This window comes from Parasteatoda tepidariorum, chromosome 10 (assembly GCF_043381705.1).
Source record: "Parasteatoda tepidariorum isolate YZ-2023 chromosome 10, CAS_Ptep_4.0, whole genome shotgun sequence".
Classification (NCBI taxonomy): domain Eukaryota; kingdom Metazoa; phylum Arthropoda; class Arachnida; order Araneae; family Theridiidae; genus Parasteatoda; species Parasteatoda tepidariorum.
The window spans coordinates 56,669,040-56,689,299 of NC_092213.1; the positions used below are offsets into that span (position 1 = coordinate 56,669,040).

General features: G+C 29.8%; 1 protein-coding gene across 2 annotated transcripts in view; it reads right to left on the reverse strand.

Moving 5' to 3' along the window:
• Window positions 1-1,271: 1,271 nt before the first annotated feature.
• Window positions 1,272-20,260, reverse strand: part of LOC107443047 (serine/threonine-protein kinase 17A) — a 114,191-nt gene continuing 95,202 nt past the window's right edge. For both annotated transcript variants that reach the window (XM_016056784.3, XM_071186878.1), the window contains exons 5-8: window positions 11,984-12,110; window positions 6,924-6,972; window positions 4,554-4,733; window positions 1,272-3,240 (exon numbers count right to left, since the gene is read on the reverse strand). In XM_016056784.3, the coding sequence (XP_015912270.2) occupies window positions 2,829-3,240; window positions 4,554-4,733; window positions 6,924-6,972; window positions 11,984-12,110 (768 nt within the window). In that variant the 3' untranslated portion in view covers window positions 1,272-2,828. The remainder of the gene's footprint in view (window positions 3,241-4,553; window positions 4,734-6,923; window positions 6,973-11,983; window positions 12,111-20,260) is intronic.

The following is a 20,260-nucleotide window of genomic DNA, read 5'->3' on the forward strand; positions in this document are numbered from 1 at the left end:
TTTCAAAAAAATGTTTACTGAGGTCATAGACGTCACGTTAAATAATTTTGACTTCTTGATTATTGGGAAAATAATAATACTAAATACTATCAACTCAAAACTCTTTTATTTACTATGAAAAAAAAAATTTTGCAATGTCTCAGTTATACGCGTAATTCAACCTAAAGTAACATTAGTGACTTCTGTTGTTGCAGATTAGAAGACAAACGACTTATATTAGGTTGTAAGATGTTAGTTTAAGCAGGACTGTTAATTTTTTTTTTGCTAGTTATTTATTGTTAGTTTTTTACAGTTCTTTTTCTTTGGCATTAAATTGTTAATATGCTTCATAGTAAACTTTGTGATCTGTGGCGTGCCCAGAATATTGTGTCGCATGCCATTGGTTCGCCATCCCTGGCCTAATGGGTTCTATGGCCCTCGACTATCCTAGTGATCTTTCTACAAACGATTTTGTTTACAACACCCTGCAATACCTTTCAATTCCCAATACCCTTTAAATATGAAACAGTATAGACAATTCTGCACCTAACCTAATATCTAGAAGAGTAATAGTTTCAAGTACCTTTTTAAATAAAGCTACTTGAAACTTGTAGTTGGATAAAGGTCCGACTAATGATTTTCAATTTTTTAAAGTTTTTGACAATTTTAACACTCATTATTATTTCTGAAAATTAAATCTCTTTTTAATCAAAACCCTATTTGTCCAAACAACCTTACTAAAAAGAAAGAAATATTTTTGTTTTGAAAGTTACATTTTCTAAAAAATAAAAGACACATGGAGAAGATAGTTATTAAAGTTTTATTTTTTTAGAGACAGGTTAATCATTTTGCATGTTTTCTTGTAATCTTCACCTCTTATGGTTCTCTATATTTTTTTGCTTTAAATTTTTCATTTTTTTTTAAATTTAATTTCTGCATTTTTTGCTTTAGATTGGGATTATTTTTAAAGTATGCTAATAAGAGTACAAAGAGCAACTTTAAAATAAAGGTTGGCAACCACTTATAAAGAATTAATTCTTTACTGTGCTTCAAAGGGGTTGTTAGATCATTTTAGGATTTTGAGAAATTTTTTGTTTTGCTTAAAAGGTGCCTTAATACCTAAAAACAATATTTCCATAGGCTTATGAACAGGAAAATTATTAAATACTCTAATTTTGAACTTCAGCTCACTGAATTCCATTGTCACTGACAAAAAAATATTTCTGAAAATATGCTCATTTTTTTCTGCTGCTAAATTGAATTAAATTTACAGAAAAGAATGACAAAACATGTCATATCACAACTTTATTTACAAAAACATAAGTCTCATGGCTAAAATAGCAAGACTTCAATCAAAGTGGATGATACTACATTGTGTGTTCATTGATTGTTATTACAGATATATTCACACTACATTTCAAAATTAACAGATAGTTACTGGTTTTCTGTTGAAAGGCACTTTGTAAATAATTTGAACAGGGAAAGCTCAAATATAGCTACATTAATTTCATTAGAAGGCACTTGTTGTTAACATGTGATATGGGAAGTTTTCAGTGCAAAAATAAATGGATTTGTGAAAAATTAATTTATTCAATCTTATAATTTCAATTTCAAACTGTTTAAGTTAGACAAATCCAATAATTCTGAAATTTTAGGTATAAAATAGTGCCTTAAAACAGTTTGCAGCTTTAAAGTAGATTACTATAGCAACTATGTGTTATGTAATTGTACAATAAAAAAAAATTCACATTAGTTGAATAAATAGAAATAAAGCACATTTATACAGCGTGAACACAAAATAAATAAATTAACAAAAGTTGGTGCCTTTTCTTACTCATGAATGCATTAAAAGAAATTGCATTGAAACATTTTACAGTTTACTGTGTCGACTGAAAACTTAAGGTTAAGACTAGGATTCTAATGGCTACTGCAGGAAATAAAAATGTGTTGTTTTTTTTAACAGAAAATATTCTGAGGGATAAATAATTTTAAAATTAGTTCACAAGAGTTTCCATTTTACAGCATTTTATAAAAAAAATTTATAACCATTTGGTACAAAACAAAGGTGTACAGAACTTAGTTCATTACTGAAAGCATTGTCTAATTTTTTTTTAATATGCAAAAGAAATGTAGCCAGTAGCTCTCCATACTCTTTTTAGTATGGAGATAACTTGGATAATTGTATCACAATTTGAAAAACAATATGCCATAGTTGAAGAAGTTATCACCGGGAAGTTGTAGTGAAAAATTTTATTTTTTTATAAAGAAATTATTTTTTAAAAACTTATGTTTATCTCTGACTCGCTAGAATGATATCAGAAAAAAAAACATTTATTGTATCAGGTGTTAATAAATGATTGGCTCTTTTCTAAAATCTTGTTATATCACATTCTCACTATCACTTTAATAGATAAGCCTTCACAATTTCAGTAAAATGTCCAAATTTACACACTACGTAAATAATGTCGCACTATTAAACCCTACAGAAATGGAAAATGATTGTACAGTCGCAAATTTTGTAAAGGTAATGCAATTAAACTAATTAGAAATCACCAAAGTTAAAAACAAACAGAAATAGGGTATATTAATAACTGAAAAATGCAAAACTGCCAATAACAGAGAATAATCTCATGTAAAAATGCATAGCTGTTCATTTTGATAAGTCATAACACTGCATCCAACTGTTCAGTACAAATGCAAAACTCCCAACAACTGAATATTTTTTCTTTTTTTACAAGTGTCTCGGTAACACATTGCAGCCAATAAGTTCATGTAGCATCACTTGAAATTTGTGGTACTACAGGGGCTACTATGAATCTACAAGGGACTGTAGTGGTTGAGATCAGTCTTTAGTAAACCATACCAATCCTTTCATCAACAATGATTTCTTCTGAAAAGACTATGCGTTTAGACATGGAGATGCCTTCAAACTGTGATACCATCATATCCACACTTCTGGCGGTGCCATTCTTTTGTTCTTTCTGATCCTTAGTGCCCATTGGTTTAGGAGAAGGGCTTTTCCGAAAAAATGTAGTTCCATTTGATTTTCTGCCCGTGATAGGAGAAATGTCCGCTTTGAGGCTTCTTGGAGTACTTGGTGAGTATTGTTTGCCGTTTGTGTTAGGGGTTATATCCAAGTCGGAATCTTTAGCACTTATGTCAGAGGTAAGAGTAAGTTGAATGCCAGTATTGATGATACTTTCCGAATCTGTTCCACTGAGCCAGGGATGGTTAAGGCTTTCTTTGGCGGACATTCTTTCGCTGAAAAGAGAAAAATAAGTTTTTTTAAAATGTGAGTCTTAATTTTTTTTAGCCCTAAAATGCCATATTCTATAAGTTTTTTTTTATTTTTTAGTATCTAATTAGATATCTTGACCACTACTTTTGAAAATATTTTTCATTTTACGATGTACCGGGCTATTTGGAGAAGTTTCCAATATTTTCTATCAGCATGTTATTTTTTAGCTTATTAAAATAAGCACATATGTCTTTAGATTAATTATAAAATGAGTAAAACGTAACTCAATCAGTCTGAATTTATTTTGATTTGACTCATTGTAATATGCTTTGTCTTCTGCTGGCACCTGGAATAAAGAGCTGGGCCTAATTTTAATTTCAAGTTCTTCCTTTTGTTAGATATATTTTTAAGAGGTTTGCTGCAAGCAAATTGAACTGCAGTAGGCCTGAAAACTATAAAGTTAATTAGAAATATTGAAGATTTTATAATTTGCTTGGTGCAGCACATAATGATTGTTGGCAAACAGACTTTTAAAAAAAAATTGCATATTACAGGGGTTGAACAAAATAAAGGAAATACTTCTATACTAACAAATTTTTTGATCTTTCTCAAAAAATACTTGCGAGAATAATTCTATAAATCTAGAAATGTTTAGGTTATGCAATTTCTCATACATATACAAATGAAGTTTGAAGATTTGTGGGACCGACAATAAATTACAAATGAAAAAAAATATTTTTGAAGTATCCATGTGTAAAAGTATCCATACCTGCTCAGTATAAAAGAACTACTTTAATTACCTAAATATTGTACAGTTTTAGAGTACAATGAGTCTTTTTCAAACTCTAAAGCAAAAATTTTGTGATTAATTTTAAATTACTCTAAAAAAATTAATTTATTTTAATAAATATTTAAGCTGGGCTTATGAAATTTTGCGTTATATTACATATAATAACCAAAATAACTCTCAAGTTACATTTTTTTATATAGGGTGTTTTTATTTCATAACATCAAAAACATTTTCCATTTGTAATTTATTGTCGGTCCCTCAAATCTCTAAAAACTTTAAACTTAATTGGTATGTATGCGAAATCGCATGATCTAAACATTTCTGAAGCTATAAAATTATTCTTCTAGTATTTCTTAAAAAATATGGATTAGTATAGAAATGTTCCCACTATTTTTATTCACCCCCACTAAGGTCAATCTAAAATATATTTCAGAATGCTTGTTAAAAAAAATAAATCCCTAACTAATAGTCTCTGAACGTAATCCTTTCATAAAATTACTTAGTTTTTTAAGCTATACATACACTAATATATTTAAAAATGCATACCTAGGCTCTCTAACTAGTAGTCTCTGAATGAAATCTTTGCAAACATTAGAAGTAGAACCAAACAAATCATTAGGAAATTCAAGTGTGCCTCTGGTTATGTTGCAGAATGTTTCTTGCTTTGTATCGCCTCCAAATGGAGAGTGACCAGATAGGAGAACGTATGTCAAGATACCAATACTCCTAAATTTTCAAAAATAAGCACAATTTATTTAATACATACTAATATAGTTCAGAATTTGAGCAATATAAGAATAACAAAATCATTGAACTTAAATTTTTTTTTACTTTCCAAATTAGATTTCTTTTTAACTCAGTTTAAAAGCAACCTTGATTTTTTTCCCCCTTTAACCCACTTTAGGCCAGGCATAGAAATTTTATGAAATGTGGTATTATTTTCATTGAAATATGCTTAAATTACATTAAGACACAAAAAAGTTTGGTGCATGACAAATATTTTTATTAAGAAATAAAAGGGTGCATATATGAACCATTGTCCAAATCAATAGTCAAACCATTTTGTTGAACATTAGTTTTATTTTATTTGCAGAACTTGCAACTTTTTATCAATAAAACAAATAATTAATCTCAAATTTTGTTGTGAGCCATTAAGGCAAAGGGTGCGATTGTTCTTGTTTTCCAGTGGCGCCATCTATGACCGAGAATTCGATTTCTGACACAACCGTTTATATGGCAGACCTATTCATAAACCCATTCATCCACAGATTGTAGTTTTTAGCTGAACCAGAAAACGATCCAATTCAGTACCCCCTGAGGTATAATTTGTTATGGGAGCGTGGAGGACTTTGTGACCCGAAACATTTAACGAGCACCAGTCACCATTTACTACACGATGGGGAGTCTTCGCCCGACTGAATTCGGACTCACGTTCTCACGAACGTGAGTCCAGCGCCCTGCCAACCAGACTATCCCGGCCATTAGTCTCAAATAGAATAATCATACATTTTCAAAACGTCGAAGCTTCTCAAGTTAAGCGTAGTTTAAAAATTTTCATCATAAAGTGTTTACTCCATTAGAATTACTATTATTTTATAGATTTCTTCAAAACCCTTGAAAATAGCAAAAGCATAAAATTAGTGAAATATATACGTCACAGTGTTAACGAAATTTTTTTTTATTGGAATAGAGCAGTGTTTCCCAAACTTATGACTTTAGTGTACCCTTTCTAAATTTTTCGTAACGCTGTGTACCACTAATAAAAAAAAATGAATGTATTTTTTACAATAAAAAAATTGCACAAAAGTTAAAAATCACAACTGGCTGTTGACACCGCTAATTATTAACTGTTGACTCTGCAAAAAGCAGCCAATATAAAAATACGTAATCGTAAATTTTCATGGCTAACTTAGTTTTTAAATAAGAAAAAATTTGAAATTTTCGTTCGTTACAAGATATTTCGCATAAGGACGCGTACACCCCTGCGAAACTGTCACTGGGGGTAAGCGTACCACACTTTGGGAAACACTGGAATAGAGTGTTCATACTGGCCAAAAATGGGTTTAAAAATACATAATCAAATCTTATTTACATGATCAGGGCTGATTGTGCTCCTGAAAAATTCCGGATTTTTAGCTAACCGTGATCCGGAGATCGAAGGTTCAGACGTTTCAAAAATCAGTCAATCAGTTTCCGGAAATCAAACTTTCAAAGGTGGAACTTAAAAACACAGTTTATTTTATTTGTAAGGGATAGCCAGATAAGCTAATATTCAAGATTAATATTTATTTTTTATCAGTAAATAGTTATTATAATCATAAACTCAAGAAAGACATATTTGTAAATTTCAATTACATCTCCAGGTCATCATAGGTATGTGTAAAATTTTAAATATATTTTAAGTAAACTAAGAAATAATGAGAAAAAGAAAAAAACCTTGTTTAAATTTGTTTCTAATTTTTTGATTTAAACTTTTTTTTTTTTTTAACTCCAGAAATTTTGCGGAATTTTGACTTGGGCTCACAGTCACCCCTGCATGATGGACATTTCACTTAAAAACAAAAATCATTCATATGCAAGGAAAAAGTTACTAGCAAGAGCAATAAAAAAAATAAGGGTTAAGATAACTTAATCATCAAGATAAAAAAAACTTTTTGCCCAGCAGCGAAGAAAGGGCAAACTATAAAAACCCAAAATTGTGATTTCACCTCAAAAGCGCTTAATGTTTTCTGATATAAAAAGTAAAAGGTCTAAAGTTAGAAACGAATGCCGGCGCTGCTCCCCGTTGTCTGGAGAGAGCAATATCTTAGTAGATAAAATGAGAGAGCACTTATAACAAAGATGAGGAAATTTTTTAGTTTGGAGAGCTCTTACTGTTATCAAAGGGAGAAAAAAGAGGTAGAAAAGAGCACTTACCACATGTCCGTGGCCAGACTGATAGGTTCGTAATGTAGAACTTCCGGCGCTATTAAAAAAAGAAAAGAAAATACATTAGACGAACGTTAACCTCCAACAAAAGAGATACAATTTATTTCTCCTTCACAAGGAATCGTATTCTTCACATACGAAGTTAAATTTAACTTATAACTGAACCTTTTAGTGGTTGAAGATGGTAAAACAGCATTATGATTTTTCCAGATTTAAAAATATGTTTATGGATACAAAGCAAGAACATGCTGCCCTCCCTCCTAAGGCAGTCTTCTATTGGGGAAAAAAAAAAGCTGTTTTGTAAACACCTGCTTGGTGTGTTTTTATTGTAAAGTTGTTTATCTCTATTTGATAAAAAAAAAAAATTCTTACTTAACATACTCTTTCACTAAACCTCGTAATCACCAACCCTAAATCTGAGGATAGCTCCAGAATTCATTGTCAAAACCATTATTACTTGCTGGTTTCGACGGCCAATTCGAGTTGTCAGATTCTTAATAAACGATACATGGCTGATGATTGTGAATCATGTACGGACGAAATAAATATATCCTGGTTAATATAAATCAATACTTCCTATTTTTATTCGTAGTTTATATAATTCGAGTAAATTGTTACAATTTCTTTGTATCGATTTCCGTATACATGTTTTCAAACAAAAAACTTTGCACGTCATCTTCATTAGAAAATTCACATATCACTATTATGTAAAAAAAGAAAATAAACATTTTTTTTTTTTCAAAATTCGAAGAAAAAAATACTTTTTTTACAATATTAAAAAATTACTTTTTCTTTGTACGATTATACCAGACGATGTATACACAGAAATATTTTATAATATGTATAAAATAATAAACACTTTTTAAGTTAAAATGAAGAAGGAAAAGTTCCCACTAGAGATAAGTAAAATATATATATATATATATCAGGGATGNTTTTAAATTCGAAAAAAAAAAAAATCCTTTTTTTACGATATTAAAAAATTACTTTTTCTTTGTACGATTATACCAGACGATGTATACACAGAAATATTTTATAATATGTATAAAAGAATAAACACTTTTTACGTTAAAATGAAGAAGAAAAGGTTTCCACTAGAGATGAGTAAAAAATATATATATCTTTTGTTACATTGAGAAAAGCATTTTTATATATATAAATTCAGCATTATTTACCCTTTCCCCAATACAATTTAACGAAGAAAAAAAATTTCTTTTAAAAATGTTAAAATATTTTGATCCCTGGCTCGCGGCTCTTCTGAATCAAATATAAATCAAAACACTGTGTATTAATTTCGCGTAATAATCCTCGTCTTATGGCATAAAAAATTAAAGCATTTACATAAATGGATCAAATGTAAATGAGACTTCTTAAATAGCAGAAGATTTTTATGGCTGTTGTCATGGCAACAATAGAATTTTATCTAGAGTTATAATTATTTGGCAGTGCTTAGTTCTTCGTAAACTTTTTTTATTAGTTCGAATCATGAGTGAGAATAACGTTCCTAATACAGTTGCACAACGCATAATAGTTAAATTAACAAGAAAAAAATGCAAGACCTATTGAAATTTTACTCTGATTACAGGCACAGTTTGCAGTGATACCCTGTTGAGCGCTCAAGTATGCAAATGATGCATGCAAACTTGTGGTAAATTTCGGGTTCATCATTACCCACTTGAAACAAAGCGTTCCAATATGGAATGGCGTTGGGAAAATGAATGTGCTCCATTCAAAGCCAAAATATCGGTTATTTGCTGATTAAGTACTCACAAGTGTATGCTGATATCTTTCATGAACAGCGAAAAATTAATGCAAATTATTATTGTAAAATTTTAGAAAAAGTAAAAGCAGCTTGTCGGTCCAAGAGACGCAGTATACTGATCCGTCAAATTCTCTTGCAAACAGGACAATGCGACACGTCAAAAAGCCGCAGTATAACACAAGAAAAATTACACTGGGAAACAGTTAAACATCCTCCATATAGCCCCGACTTGGCACCTTTAGAATACCATTTGTTTGGAACACCTTTGGAGGCGAGAGAATTTCCATCCAATGAAGAGGTAAAAGATTTTGTGGTTCAGTACAAGGCTTACTTCTTCCTATTCCACCAAAATTAAAAAACTTACAAAAAGTGTGTAGATGTCAACGGAAATTATGTAGAAAAAGAAAATATTATTGTAAGTGATATTTAGTTGTTATTAAAGAAGTCTTATTCATATTTGATCCACCATCGTAGAAGGTTTTGAAAGAGAAATATTCTTCTGAGATCATTACACTAGGAACTTAAGTCTAAAAAGTTTATTAATGTTAATTCTGTTTATTTAAAACATTGCATTTATATTCGAAATATGATGTCTCAAATAAAAGTAATTCAACATAGTGTTACTTTTTATCTCGGGGGGAAGGGGGGAGGTCGTTAAATTAATTCCTTTCTTTTTTGATAATTTAAAGATGTATAGAAGAAAACCGTACCGTACGAGGAAATAAAAATGTTATTAGTCTAATAATTAATTAGAATGGTTATCACATGTTAAACTTATGAGCTGGAACTACTTATATAATAACAAATTTTTTTTAAACCATATAAAAAATAAAAAAAAGATTTGTTAAAGGATGCTTAGAGTTACACCACCACAGCTTCATTTTTAAAATAATGGTTTAAGTGAATCCAGTTCTGCTTGAGTGATGACAGACTAGTTAACAACCATAAGTTCTTCCAAGTGTGACGCCGAACGGAAAGGAAAAGTGGAATTTTTTTTTTATCTTCTATCATTTGTTTATTCAACAGTTCTTCCTCACTCCGAGGAAGTAAAAGAGGCATGGTTGAAAATGAACAAAGAATAATTATAAGCATGGACGATTATAATTATTCTTGTTAACGCTCAACAACACAACCTTGGATTTGATAAGAACCGATGAGCACATGAATTTTCCGGATCAGCAAATTTTCTGACCAAGAAAAACTAAGATTTTGTAATAGTTAACAAACGTTCATTTACTAAATTACATTTCTAGGAATTATTATTAAAAGTTGATCTTGCTACTAAACTTTAAATATATGGGTGATTCTCACGAAACATGACAATTCGGACCAAAAAATTTCTTCAAATTTATAGTCTTCAAAATAATCTAAAAAATTTTTTGTATACTTCTTTAGCTACACTTTCTAATATCTTATAGATAGACAGCAGTGTAGTTTATTGACATTTGCTCGAGAAAAAAAAAAAAAAATAGAAATTCACCAAATCTTGAATGCCAGGAAAATGACATATTACCTTAGAAGTTTAAAAAACAGTCATTTTAAATTAATAGTAAGTAACTCAACTTAAGCCTTTATGTTTAGATGGACCATAAATTGCTTAAATTAATTCTTTTCATCCACTGTAGAAAGAAACAAAAAAAAATTTGTTGCTGATATGTACAGAATAAAATTGTGTATAATAATCAGTACAGAATAAAATTGTGTATAATAATCAATCATTAAATAAATAAATAACTTTGATTACATCCAAGCATATTACAATCATACACAAACTTGGTATTAGGTTAATATTTGCTCTCCCTCTTCACAGTATTAGCAGTTAAAAAGAATTTCTGGTAACACTTCAATGTCCTGGCATTNATGGTTTAAGTGAATCCAGTTCTGCTTGAGTGATGACAGACTAGTTAACAACCATAAGTTCTTCCAAGTGTGACGCCGAACGGAAAGGAAAAGTGGAATTTTTTTTTTATCTTCTATCATTTGTTTATTCAACAGTTCTTCCTCACTCCGAGGAAGTAAAAGAGGCATGGTTGAAAATGAACAAAGAATAATTATAAGCATGGACGATTATAATTATTCTTGTTAACGCTCAACAACACAACCTTGGATTTGATAAGAACCGATGAGCACATGAATTTTCCGGATCAGCAAATTTTCTGACCAAGAAAAACTAAGATTTCGTAATAGTTAACAAAAGCTCATTTACTAAATTACATTTATAGGAATTATTATTAAAAGTTGATCTTGCCACTAAAATTTAAATACATATAGCTTGAAGTCTGTAAAGTGCTAGAATAAAGATAAGATTCTAAGTAAAAAGACTCGTCCATTTGATTAAGATTATAGTTGATTAAAAAACAAAAGGGTAGCTTGAACTTAAGCAGGGTGAGTAGCCAAATTATTCAACAAAAGGTAAGCACCTTTTAAGCACTTTTCAAGCACTCAAAAAATATTTTTAGGTACTTTAAAAAAATATTATAATTAGGCAGGGTTGGAAAGTTAATCGCAATTGACGGTTTTATCTTGTTTTAACCGCCATGTAAAAAAAATAAATAAATAAACATTTTGACATTGTTTTTGACAATTGTCAAAAATCATGAAATTTGAGTCACGTGAATCAAATGCTACGGACTGAGAATGTGCCGAAATAGATATGGGTTGAATTAATTGTGAAAACGTTGAATAGAACAATGTAAACTGCGTTTTTTTGCATAATTCGAAGCGAAAATCAACATAGTAAAGGAAAAATCTCATTTTGAAAAAGAATAAAATTAAGCACTTTTTACAAACACCCAATGAAAACGGCACCTTTTAAGGGCTTTTAAAAAACGATAATCGAAAATAAGCTCCTTTAAGCACTTTTTAAAAACGCTACGCACCCAGTTAAAAATAAATTTTCTCAATACTGTTTTACAAATGCGTTTCTAACCATCAGGACACAATTATTTGTCGATTATATTTTGCGGAATAGTTAGTCGTATTCGATCGACTAATAATTGCAGTGCATCTTTTAAAAAGAGAAAAAATGGACATTTAAGATCTTTTTACTCAAATTGTAGCAAAGTTCGAAGTAAAAAATTTTCGACATTTAATTTTAATATAAATAATTCGATAATCAATTTCAGATTTCACAGACACGAAGAGTTTAAAATTTGCAAGCTTCTGGTATGTAAAATAGTAGTGTAAGAAATAAAGTTTATGATCTCAGCGATAAGAAAAATTTATAAAAAAGAACTTGACATCAGCTTCTAATAAATGTAATAATTCTAACTTTGCGAACACTTACCCACATAATCCGGAGTTCCAACAATTTCTCTGATTTCAATACCTTTTGTAATGAGTCTGGAAATTCCAAAGTCGCATAATTTCACTTCCCCGTTCGGAAAAGGTTTTGTAAGCAAGAGATTTTGAGGCTACAAATAAAACAAAAGGTAAAACATCATTCACATAAACAACCAATAATTATTAAGTAACTTGCATTATAATTAGAAAACAAATTTGTTAACATAGGGCACTTTATTAAAAAAAAACTGTGTGAACATTTAGTACTTTTTGAACACATAAAAACTTTTTGGGAAAAATTAAATAAAAATATTAATCTTAACAGCAGTTCAATTTAGTCATATGGAATTTATGTTAATAATAAATACTATATTATATATATATATATATATATATACATAAATTACCTCTTAATTACTTTCTTCGGAAATATTTTACACTCATAGAACTTAGATTCAGATCATTTATATCAGAACTTATTTTCATTCACATTATCTTAGAACTTATTTTCATATCATCACTTAGAAGCTGATGATATAAAAATAATACGCGTCTCGACAACACTAGTTGCGTTATTTAACTAAAAGTATACATTTAAAAGTGAAAAACTAAATAGGGTAAATACAGCAAACTATTTCATAATCACTTTCTCATTATCAACTTTAAACCTTTATTTACGAATAACACACAGTACGTACATTAATATTTCTAGAATAAATATTTTAGCAGGAAAAATTAAATATACATTATATACTGCAGCAATTTATAACAAACTAATCATATTTGTTTTCAGCTGTCAACAAAAACTTAAGCATATGCGGTGGTCATTTCTAGCGGATATTTCAAGTTTCTTTTTAAATACAACAAGTTATTAGCGCTATTTCTAAACGTAAGACCATTTCTAGTAGAAAGCTGTCTCCTTTACAAGGTATCCCTTAAGTCACTGAAACATGACTTATAACCTACATCCACTAAACTTTTTACTTTTTAATTTTCAACTATAGATTTTATCAAAAGGAAATTCCAAACCACTATCAAATTTTTGCGACGTTATTATGAATTTAAGAAACAACAAAAAACCAGACGCGGTAAGCTATTATTACAACAACAACAAAATTAAATAAAATATTATCCACTGCTGCAATTTATAACAGACTTAACAGATTTGTTTGTTTTCGTCAGCTGAGCTTATGCATATTTCCTTGCGGTCATTTATAATGGGATTTATCAAATTTCTTTTTCAACTACGACCAACAAGTAGGACCAATTTCAGTGTATCTAGGTCGATACCGAGTTAAGAAGATAAAAGTCATTTGCATAATGCCCACCTAATAAAGACCAGAAACACTTGTTCGACAATAAACAAGACATCAAACAGAAATTATCAAGGTCAAGGCAATCGTCTTTGCTTGCGACACTTGCTTTCCTTTATGGAAGTCCACAACAATGGTGTCTACCTGTTCTTTATACATACTTTCTAATATGCGAGGGCGTATATGATTTTGATTTTAAGACCGAATTCTAATACATACAAGCCCAACCGCACCTTTTCTAGTCCAGCTCTCAAAAATCACCACCGCTACTTTCCATACAAAAGCTTTTCTTTCTCAATGGTTGAGCAATCATCATTTTGATATCAACCCCCACGTGATTACTGTCGAGAAAGATACGAAATTTGGTTTGTGTCGAAATCGCCTTTCACGCTTTTATGAGAAAGTAAAGCCTCAAAAATTATGTAGTTATAGATTAGATAGAACTTTTAAAATGGTGACTAAAATAATTTTTGCAAATTTATCCATAAAGGATGTCACAATTGGAGGAAAATTTCCTCCTCAACGCAGTCAGAATAGTAAAAATTCATCATTCATTAAAAATTCATTATAGTAAAAATTCAACCTAATCTAACATGCGTGTAAACAAAATTTATAGATAGTACTATTACAAATAGACTATTACAAACCCCGTGGCAGAATTTTTTCGAGCTATCTGAGACAAAACTCTCTAACACTAATATCTTTCTGCAAGATACTTTTAATAATAATAAACATGTATGTTACTAATTTAAAGTAACAAAAGCGCTGTGTTTACAAAAAAACTACTTATAATTTTTTTTAATTGAATATGTAATTTTAATTCTTATATTATAGGTAACAATTTCGCATTTTGTTTGGAAGAATTATTCCCTTCGCTTTTTGTAAAAAAAAAATTTTAAATCATTAAATTCGTAGTAGTACTTGGCGGAAAAAAAAAAGATCAACGATAAAATCTAGCGAATCGGACATCTCAAATGCGTGTTTCGTTTCTTGGTTAGTCTGTTGTATAAAAATAATATCGTATTAAAAATATCGGATTTAAAAATCAATAGCAATAACTGATAAAATTCGACAGAATTTTGTCAGTTATTGCGTTAAAAAGTAAATACTCAAATACACGATTCGAATTTTCCATGTTGTTTATCGGGATATTTAAAATCCACGTGAAAATGAACATCAATATCTGACGAAATAACAATCGAAACAATACATCAATTTACGATACTATCGACGTATATTGAGCGTGTCAAAAAGTGATTATTTAAATGCATGATTCAAATATAACAGGTAAATTTCTGTCAAAAAATAAATAAAGGTAAAATCCTTCTGCAAGAACTCCAACGTTCTGCGACAATGTCGCCGTGTCGCTGCGATTCTGCCACGGGGATTACAAGACTATGTAACTATAAGTATAATATAACCATATATAGTTATATAACTATATATGTATAAGACTATTACAAATAATGCTTGAAAATTTATATTGTTTGAATTTAAACTGAATTTTATACAATGATGCTAAACAAACGGAATTGATACCTATCAAATGACAAATTTTTTAAGGTTCTCTCAATTTAACTTTTTTTTTTATTTGAAAGAATTTCAAAAGTGCTTAAAAGAGGGGCTTCAGTAATCTCCTCCCCCATTTGTTTACTTTTTAAAAAGAAAACTTAAATGAAAAAGAATCTGTACCTTAGCAACAATTTTACGTTGGCTCCAGTTTGACTCAATATGAGTCATATTGGAACATGCACCGAGGGACCAAAATATTGGGGTGTCTAGATTTTTCAACAATGGCTTTTAATGTTCTGCAATAACAATTCTATATAGGGGCCGATAGTAGTTGAGAAATGGCTGTAAAATATCGGATGAAATGGACAATTCTATACAGGGTATTGGTTGAATAATGGTTGAATATGTTGGTTGGATAATGGATATAAAATATTAGGTTAATCTAACAATTCTATGTAGGGATATTATCGGAAATATCGGCCCTTTTTACCCTCATTGAGTCAAGATTAATGAACATTGAATCCAATAAGGGCCCAAGTTACTTTGCTGCTAGGGCTGGTGCTGCAATAATCTGCAGTGCCCGCTGCCGTGCTGGAAGGGTTTCGGCAACCAGGATATTCTCCATATCAAAATAACAATGGTAGTTTTTATGACAATTTTTGATTTAAAAAGTGATTAAATAATAATACTATGTTAAACACTGAACAGATTTATGCCCCATAAAGAACTCACAATCCTTTATTATCAATCTACTTATTAGAGCAAGAGATTTTATAATTAACCGAAATCGGAAGAAGGAACCGTAAAAATTAATAACGAAAGGGAAATTCTTAAATTAGTTTTTTTTTCTTTCATAGAAAAGACAAGAAGCGAAAGACATAATTGAAAAAATAACTTCGAATTGTCGTATCAACAGACTGTGTTCGCTCCAGAAAAAAGAGGTGAACAAATTTCAGAACGAAACAAAAACCAAAATTGCGGCACGCAAAACGTGAATTGCTTCTTTTCCTGAATGGCTTATTGAGCAAGTGATGCTAAGTAAGAATGAAATTTTTTGAATGGAAGGAAGCGGGTATTTTAGAAAGGTGCTTTCGAAACTGGGCTAAGAGTTAATTCTTTTCGAAAGCTATTTCCTTTTGAAAAAAAAGAACGTTTATTTTAGTTTCGTGGAATTGTAAAGAGATACTGTTGTGATTTTCTAAAATAAAATGTGTCAAAGGACTAAATTGAGAAAAAAATAGATAACATAGAACATTTTTTTCAAAATTGATTTTAATCTTATATCTCTTTTGATATACAGCCGAATGACTCGGTAGACAACATCTGGAAATTTGATCAATATTCAGTAAATATTCGATAAAGTAATGCCCTACCATAAGTTTCCAGAATAACCCTTGAACTTTTTATAAGAACTTTTTTTTTTCTAATACTGTTAAGTTAAAATATTTTTGTGGTTGAAACTGATTTTTTAAAAGAAATTAATTCAGCTAATTTATCTAAAATTGATTTTGAATTTTGGTTTGTTGTGTAAGATTCCTCTATTAAAACATTTATTTACAATGGTTCTGTCATCGTTATACCCGATATACTAACAAATTTAAATGAAAGTGAATATTATTGATACATTTTTCATTGCCCGCGAAAAAATATAAATATTTATCAAAAGGTGGGCGAAATATTTTAACGAAAATGCGTTAAACGTAAACAAGTATCATTTTAATCCATTTATAAAACAAATTCTACACGTAACAAAAACTACATTAAAAATAGCAAGTTGTTAATCAAGGTTGCCACTCAAATCTGGAATAAAAATTCCCTGTGTTTTCCCTGTACATATTATACACATAATATTAAGAGGAAACAACAACTACTGTGCTCTTGTGTTAGCTATATTGGGCTAACTATATTTATTAATTTTAATTGCTGGAAAAACAACTGAATGCTACAGTAAATTAAATAGTTTAGTATGGCTGAAATATCATGGTTAAATATCCCACAGATTACACTTTGAGTGGTCAACATTTTTTAAAAGACAAAAATAAGAAACAAAATTCCCTGCATTTTCCAAATTTGTACAGAAAAAATCAAAATTCCCAGCATTTTCCCTGTTATTTTAGGTGATTCTTAAATTCCCTGTATTTTCCAGGTTTCCCCTGTGGGGTGGCAACCCTGTTAATTCTTTAATCAAATAGGGGGGAAATAATTAATCGGGCGATAATGAGAAAAACACTGTTTTAAAAAACTAAGCTTATACATGAGCATCAATGCAAAATTCGTCGTATATTTATCACCAATAAAAGTTCCAACTAATATTTTTTAAAACAAACAATGGAACATAGATACAATTAAATTGTATATTAAAAATTATTATACATTTATTTATAAGGAGTACAATAAATGAGTTCGACTTCGTATAATTCAGAGAAAGTTAGCTGCAACAAAAATTAGGAGTTAAATTGAATCAAGTTTTCCTTCAAGTTAAACCACAAAATCATTTAATCAAGTTTAAGAAGTACGATAATAGAGTTCAACTTCGTATCAAATTATACTTTCAACAAATTTCTGCATGTTAATAATTCAACACCCTTCAACATTTCGAATAAAAAAATAAATAAAAAAATTTGAGAAATTTACAATCCAGTGTTTGTTTTCATGAGCTGAAATAACAAATTATAACTTCCATTAAATGACGCATTAAACTTACAAAAAATTTTGCTTGCTTTATAAAAACATACAGGAAGATGCGAACTGAAAATAAGATACCCGATTCGGTGAAAATCGGCAATTTCAACCATAATTTAAATTTTTTTTTTTTTTATATGAACTTTTGATCATTAACTTTCGAAACACTAAAATTTTTTACACTAAACTTGATCAACGTTGATTTTTAGAAACGATCTTAACACCAAAAATGGTGGCAACTAAACAGCAAAATTTTTTACACTATACTTGATCAACGTTGATTTTTAGAAACGATCATAACATCAAAAATGGTGGCAAATAAACAGCAAAATTTTTTACACTATACTTGATCAACGTTGATTTTTAGAAACGACCATAACACCAAAAATGGTGGCAACTAAACAGCAAAATTTTTTACACTATACTTGATCAACGTTGATTTTGAGAAAAATTTTTTACGCTAGCACATGCAAAAAAAGTTTATTGGTAGAATTCTTTTAAACTTTGAATGTAGATTTCATACAGCTTTCGTGAAGCTATGTTTTGAAAAGCTAAGGACTAAGTGTAAATTTATTATTTTTTTATCAAACTGTAAGTAGGAATTTTAAAAAAATATCTTTAAAAAATTAATATTGAACAATATATTTAGTTCTTTTTTTTTGTATATTTGAAATTTTTTCAAGATTATAGTTCAAAACACAGCTAACCATATTATTGATTTAGAAAAAAAAAATATTTTGATAAATTACAATTCGTTGTAGAGCTGCGTACGACAAAAAAAATTTTTTAAAAAATTTAAAAAATTTAAAAAAAAAAAATAAATAAAAAAATAAAAAAAAAATAATAATAATAATTATATTTTTATGTTTAAATATGCTCTTATTTTAAAAAGATATTTTATGGTTTTTTTTTCTCAGTTTATTTTAGATTAATAATTTTAAAACCCCAGCTTACCAAAAATTAAATTTTAATTTATATTGTTTTAAAAAAATTTTGTCGAAACAAGTTTTAAATGCAACGTTTATTTAAATGTAACGAGCACTTCGTTTCATATTTCTTAAAACTTTTAGGGCTGTTTTTGCGTTTTCGGTTTTTCTTAACTTAGAATTCATTCACTAAGTTCAGCATATTAACCTACTTTCCAAGTAATTTAATTAAATATTTAATCCTTTCTTCGTCTAAGAAAAGAAATACAGTTTTCTGTAGGAAAGCAAATCTAACACATAATTCATATTATTCTTCCTCTCGCGGCTTCAATAGATATAAAATGGCAAATGAAAATAACTTTAAAAACCCACAAAGCGAAACTTTTATCTAGTCTTAATCAAATCAAAGAAAACAGCAATTAAATAAAAGGCTCCAATGATGGGCGAAAGCGGATATTTCTCTTAAATTACAGTTATTCCAATATGTCTTCCTGTCTCTTTTTCCCTATTCTTCATGAATATAGTAATTAAAGAAATGGCAACAGCAAAATGCCAGATTGAAAAACCAGACGCGTGAGAACAACCGCGAGCTGTTGCGGTGAAGACAAATAATAAAATAATTGAAGGTTTCATGATAAAGCACTCTAGGCGGCGATCATTGTCCCTTTTGAAATTTTACAAAATAGCCTAATTTTGTTGTGGGAACAAATAAATTAAATTAAACCCTACTTTGTAATCAAATAACAATTTCAAACTCAGATATATTCTTTCTATCGTTCAAAAAAATAAAGTTACAAATAAATAATAAATAAAAAGAGAGAGAGAGAGGCCAATTCAATTTTATTTTTGGGCGAGCAAAAATACTAAATTTAAAAAATATTTTTTTAAAAAAATGCATGTATATTTATTTATTGACTATTTCATTAAAAAAAAATTTAATGTATCCTTTCATTAATTTTCTTTAAGTGCTTTTTAAATATTTATCTAATCTAAATCATTCATTACAGTTTATTCGAGAAAAAAAAAATATGTAATCTAGGTATATAAGAGCACACATAACCCTACTAAGACCAAACACCTAGCCCTATTTTTTATGGTTCTTTCTTTTAATGGCTATGGTAGGAATTTTTAAGTAATTTTGTCCCTGGTCAGACAACGTGGACAGCGCCTGAGCTGGTACACCTACATCCTAACTACCACATCATAATCAAAGCGAGGACTTTCAAACACGACAAATTGTACACCGGTATTTCGTCAAGTGCAAGGATCGCACTCACGACCGCCCAACTTTCCCCCAAAGGTGTGACCAAGACTTAAACCGACTGCGCCATTGGAAGGCTTAAAGCTTAATCTAGAAAGCAAGACTTCTCATTTTCTCAACCTTTGAGTTCCAAACAATACTGCGGCAACGAGGTCTGGCTTGTAAAATGTTTTAAAAAACTTGGAACATTTTTCACTTTAAAAATGTGATAAAATAAGAAAACGTAGTTATAATTATTCATATTTAAATAATTATAGACTGAATACAGGTTAGTTACAATTCACATAATCTGAGCAGTGATGGCTTAGGGGAGAGTGCTCGCCTTCCAATGAGGTGAACTGGGTTCGAATCCAGTGATGGCTGGTCGATAGGAATTCCGTATCCGGCTCGTACCGACCACAGTGCTGATATAAAATACCCTCAGTGGTACACGGATGATGGGTTAGAGCCCCCTTGCCATCAGGCTTACCGTGGGATGTTTTCGTGGTTTTCTTCGCCGTGTAACGTAAATGCGGGTTAGTTCCATCAAAAAGTCCTCCACCAAAGCAAATTTCTCCCTTAAACTTGATCCAGGAGTTTCCTTGTCT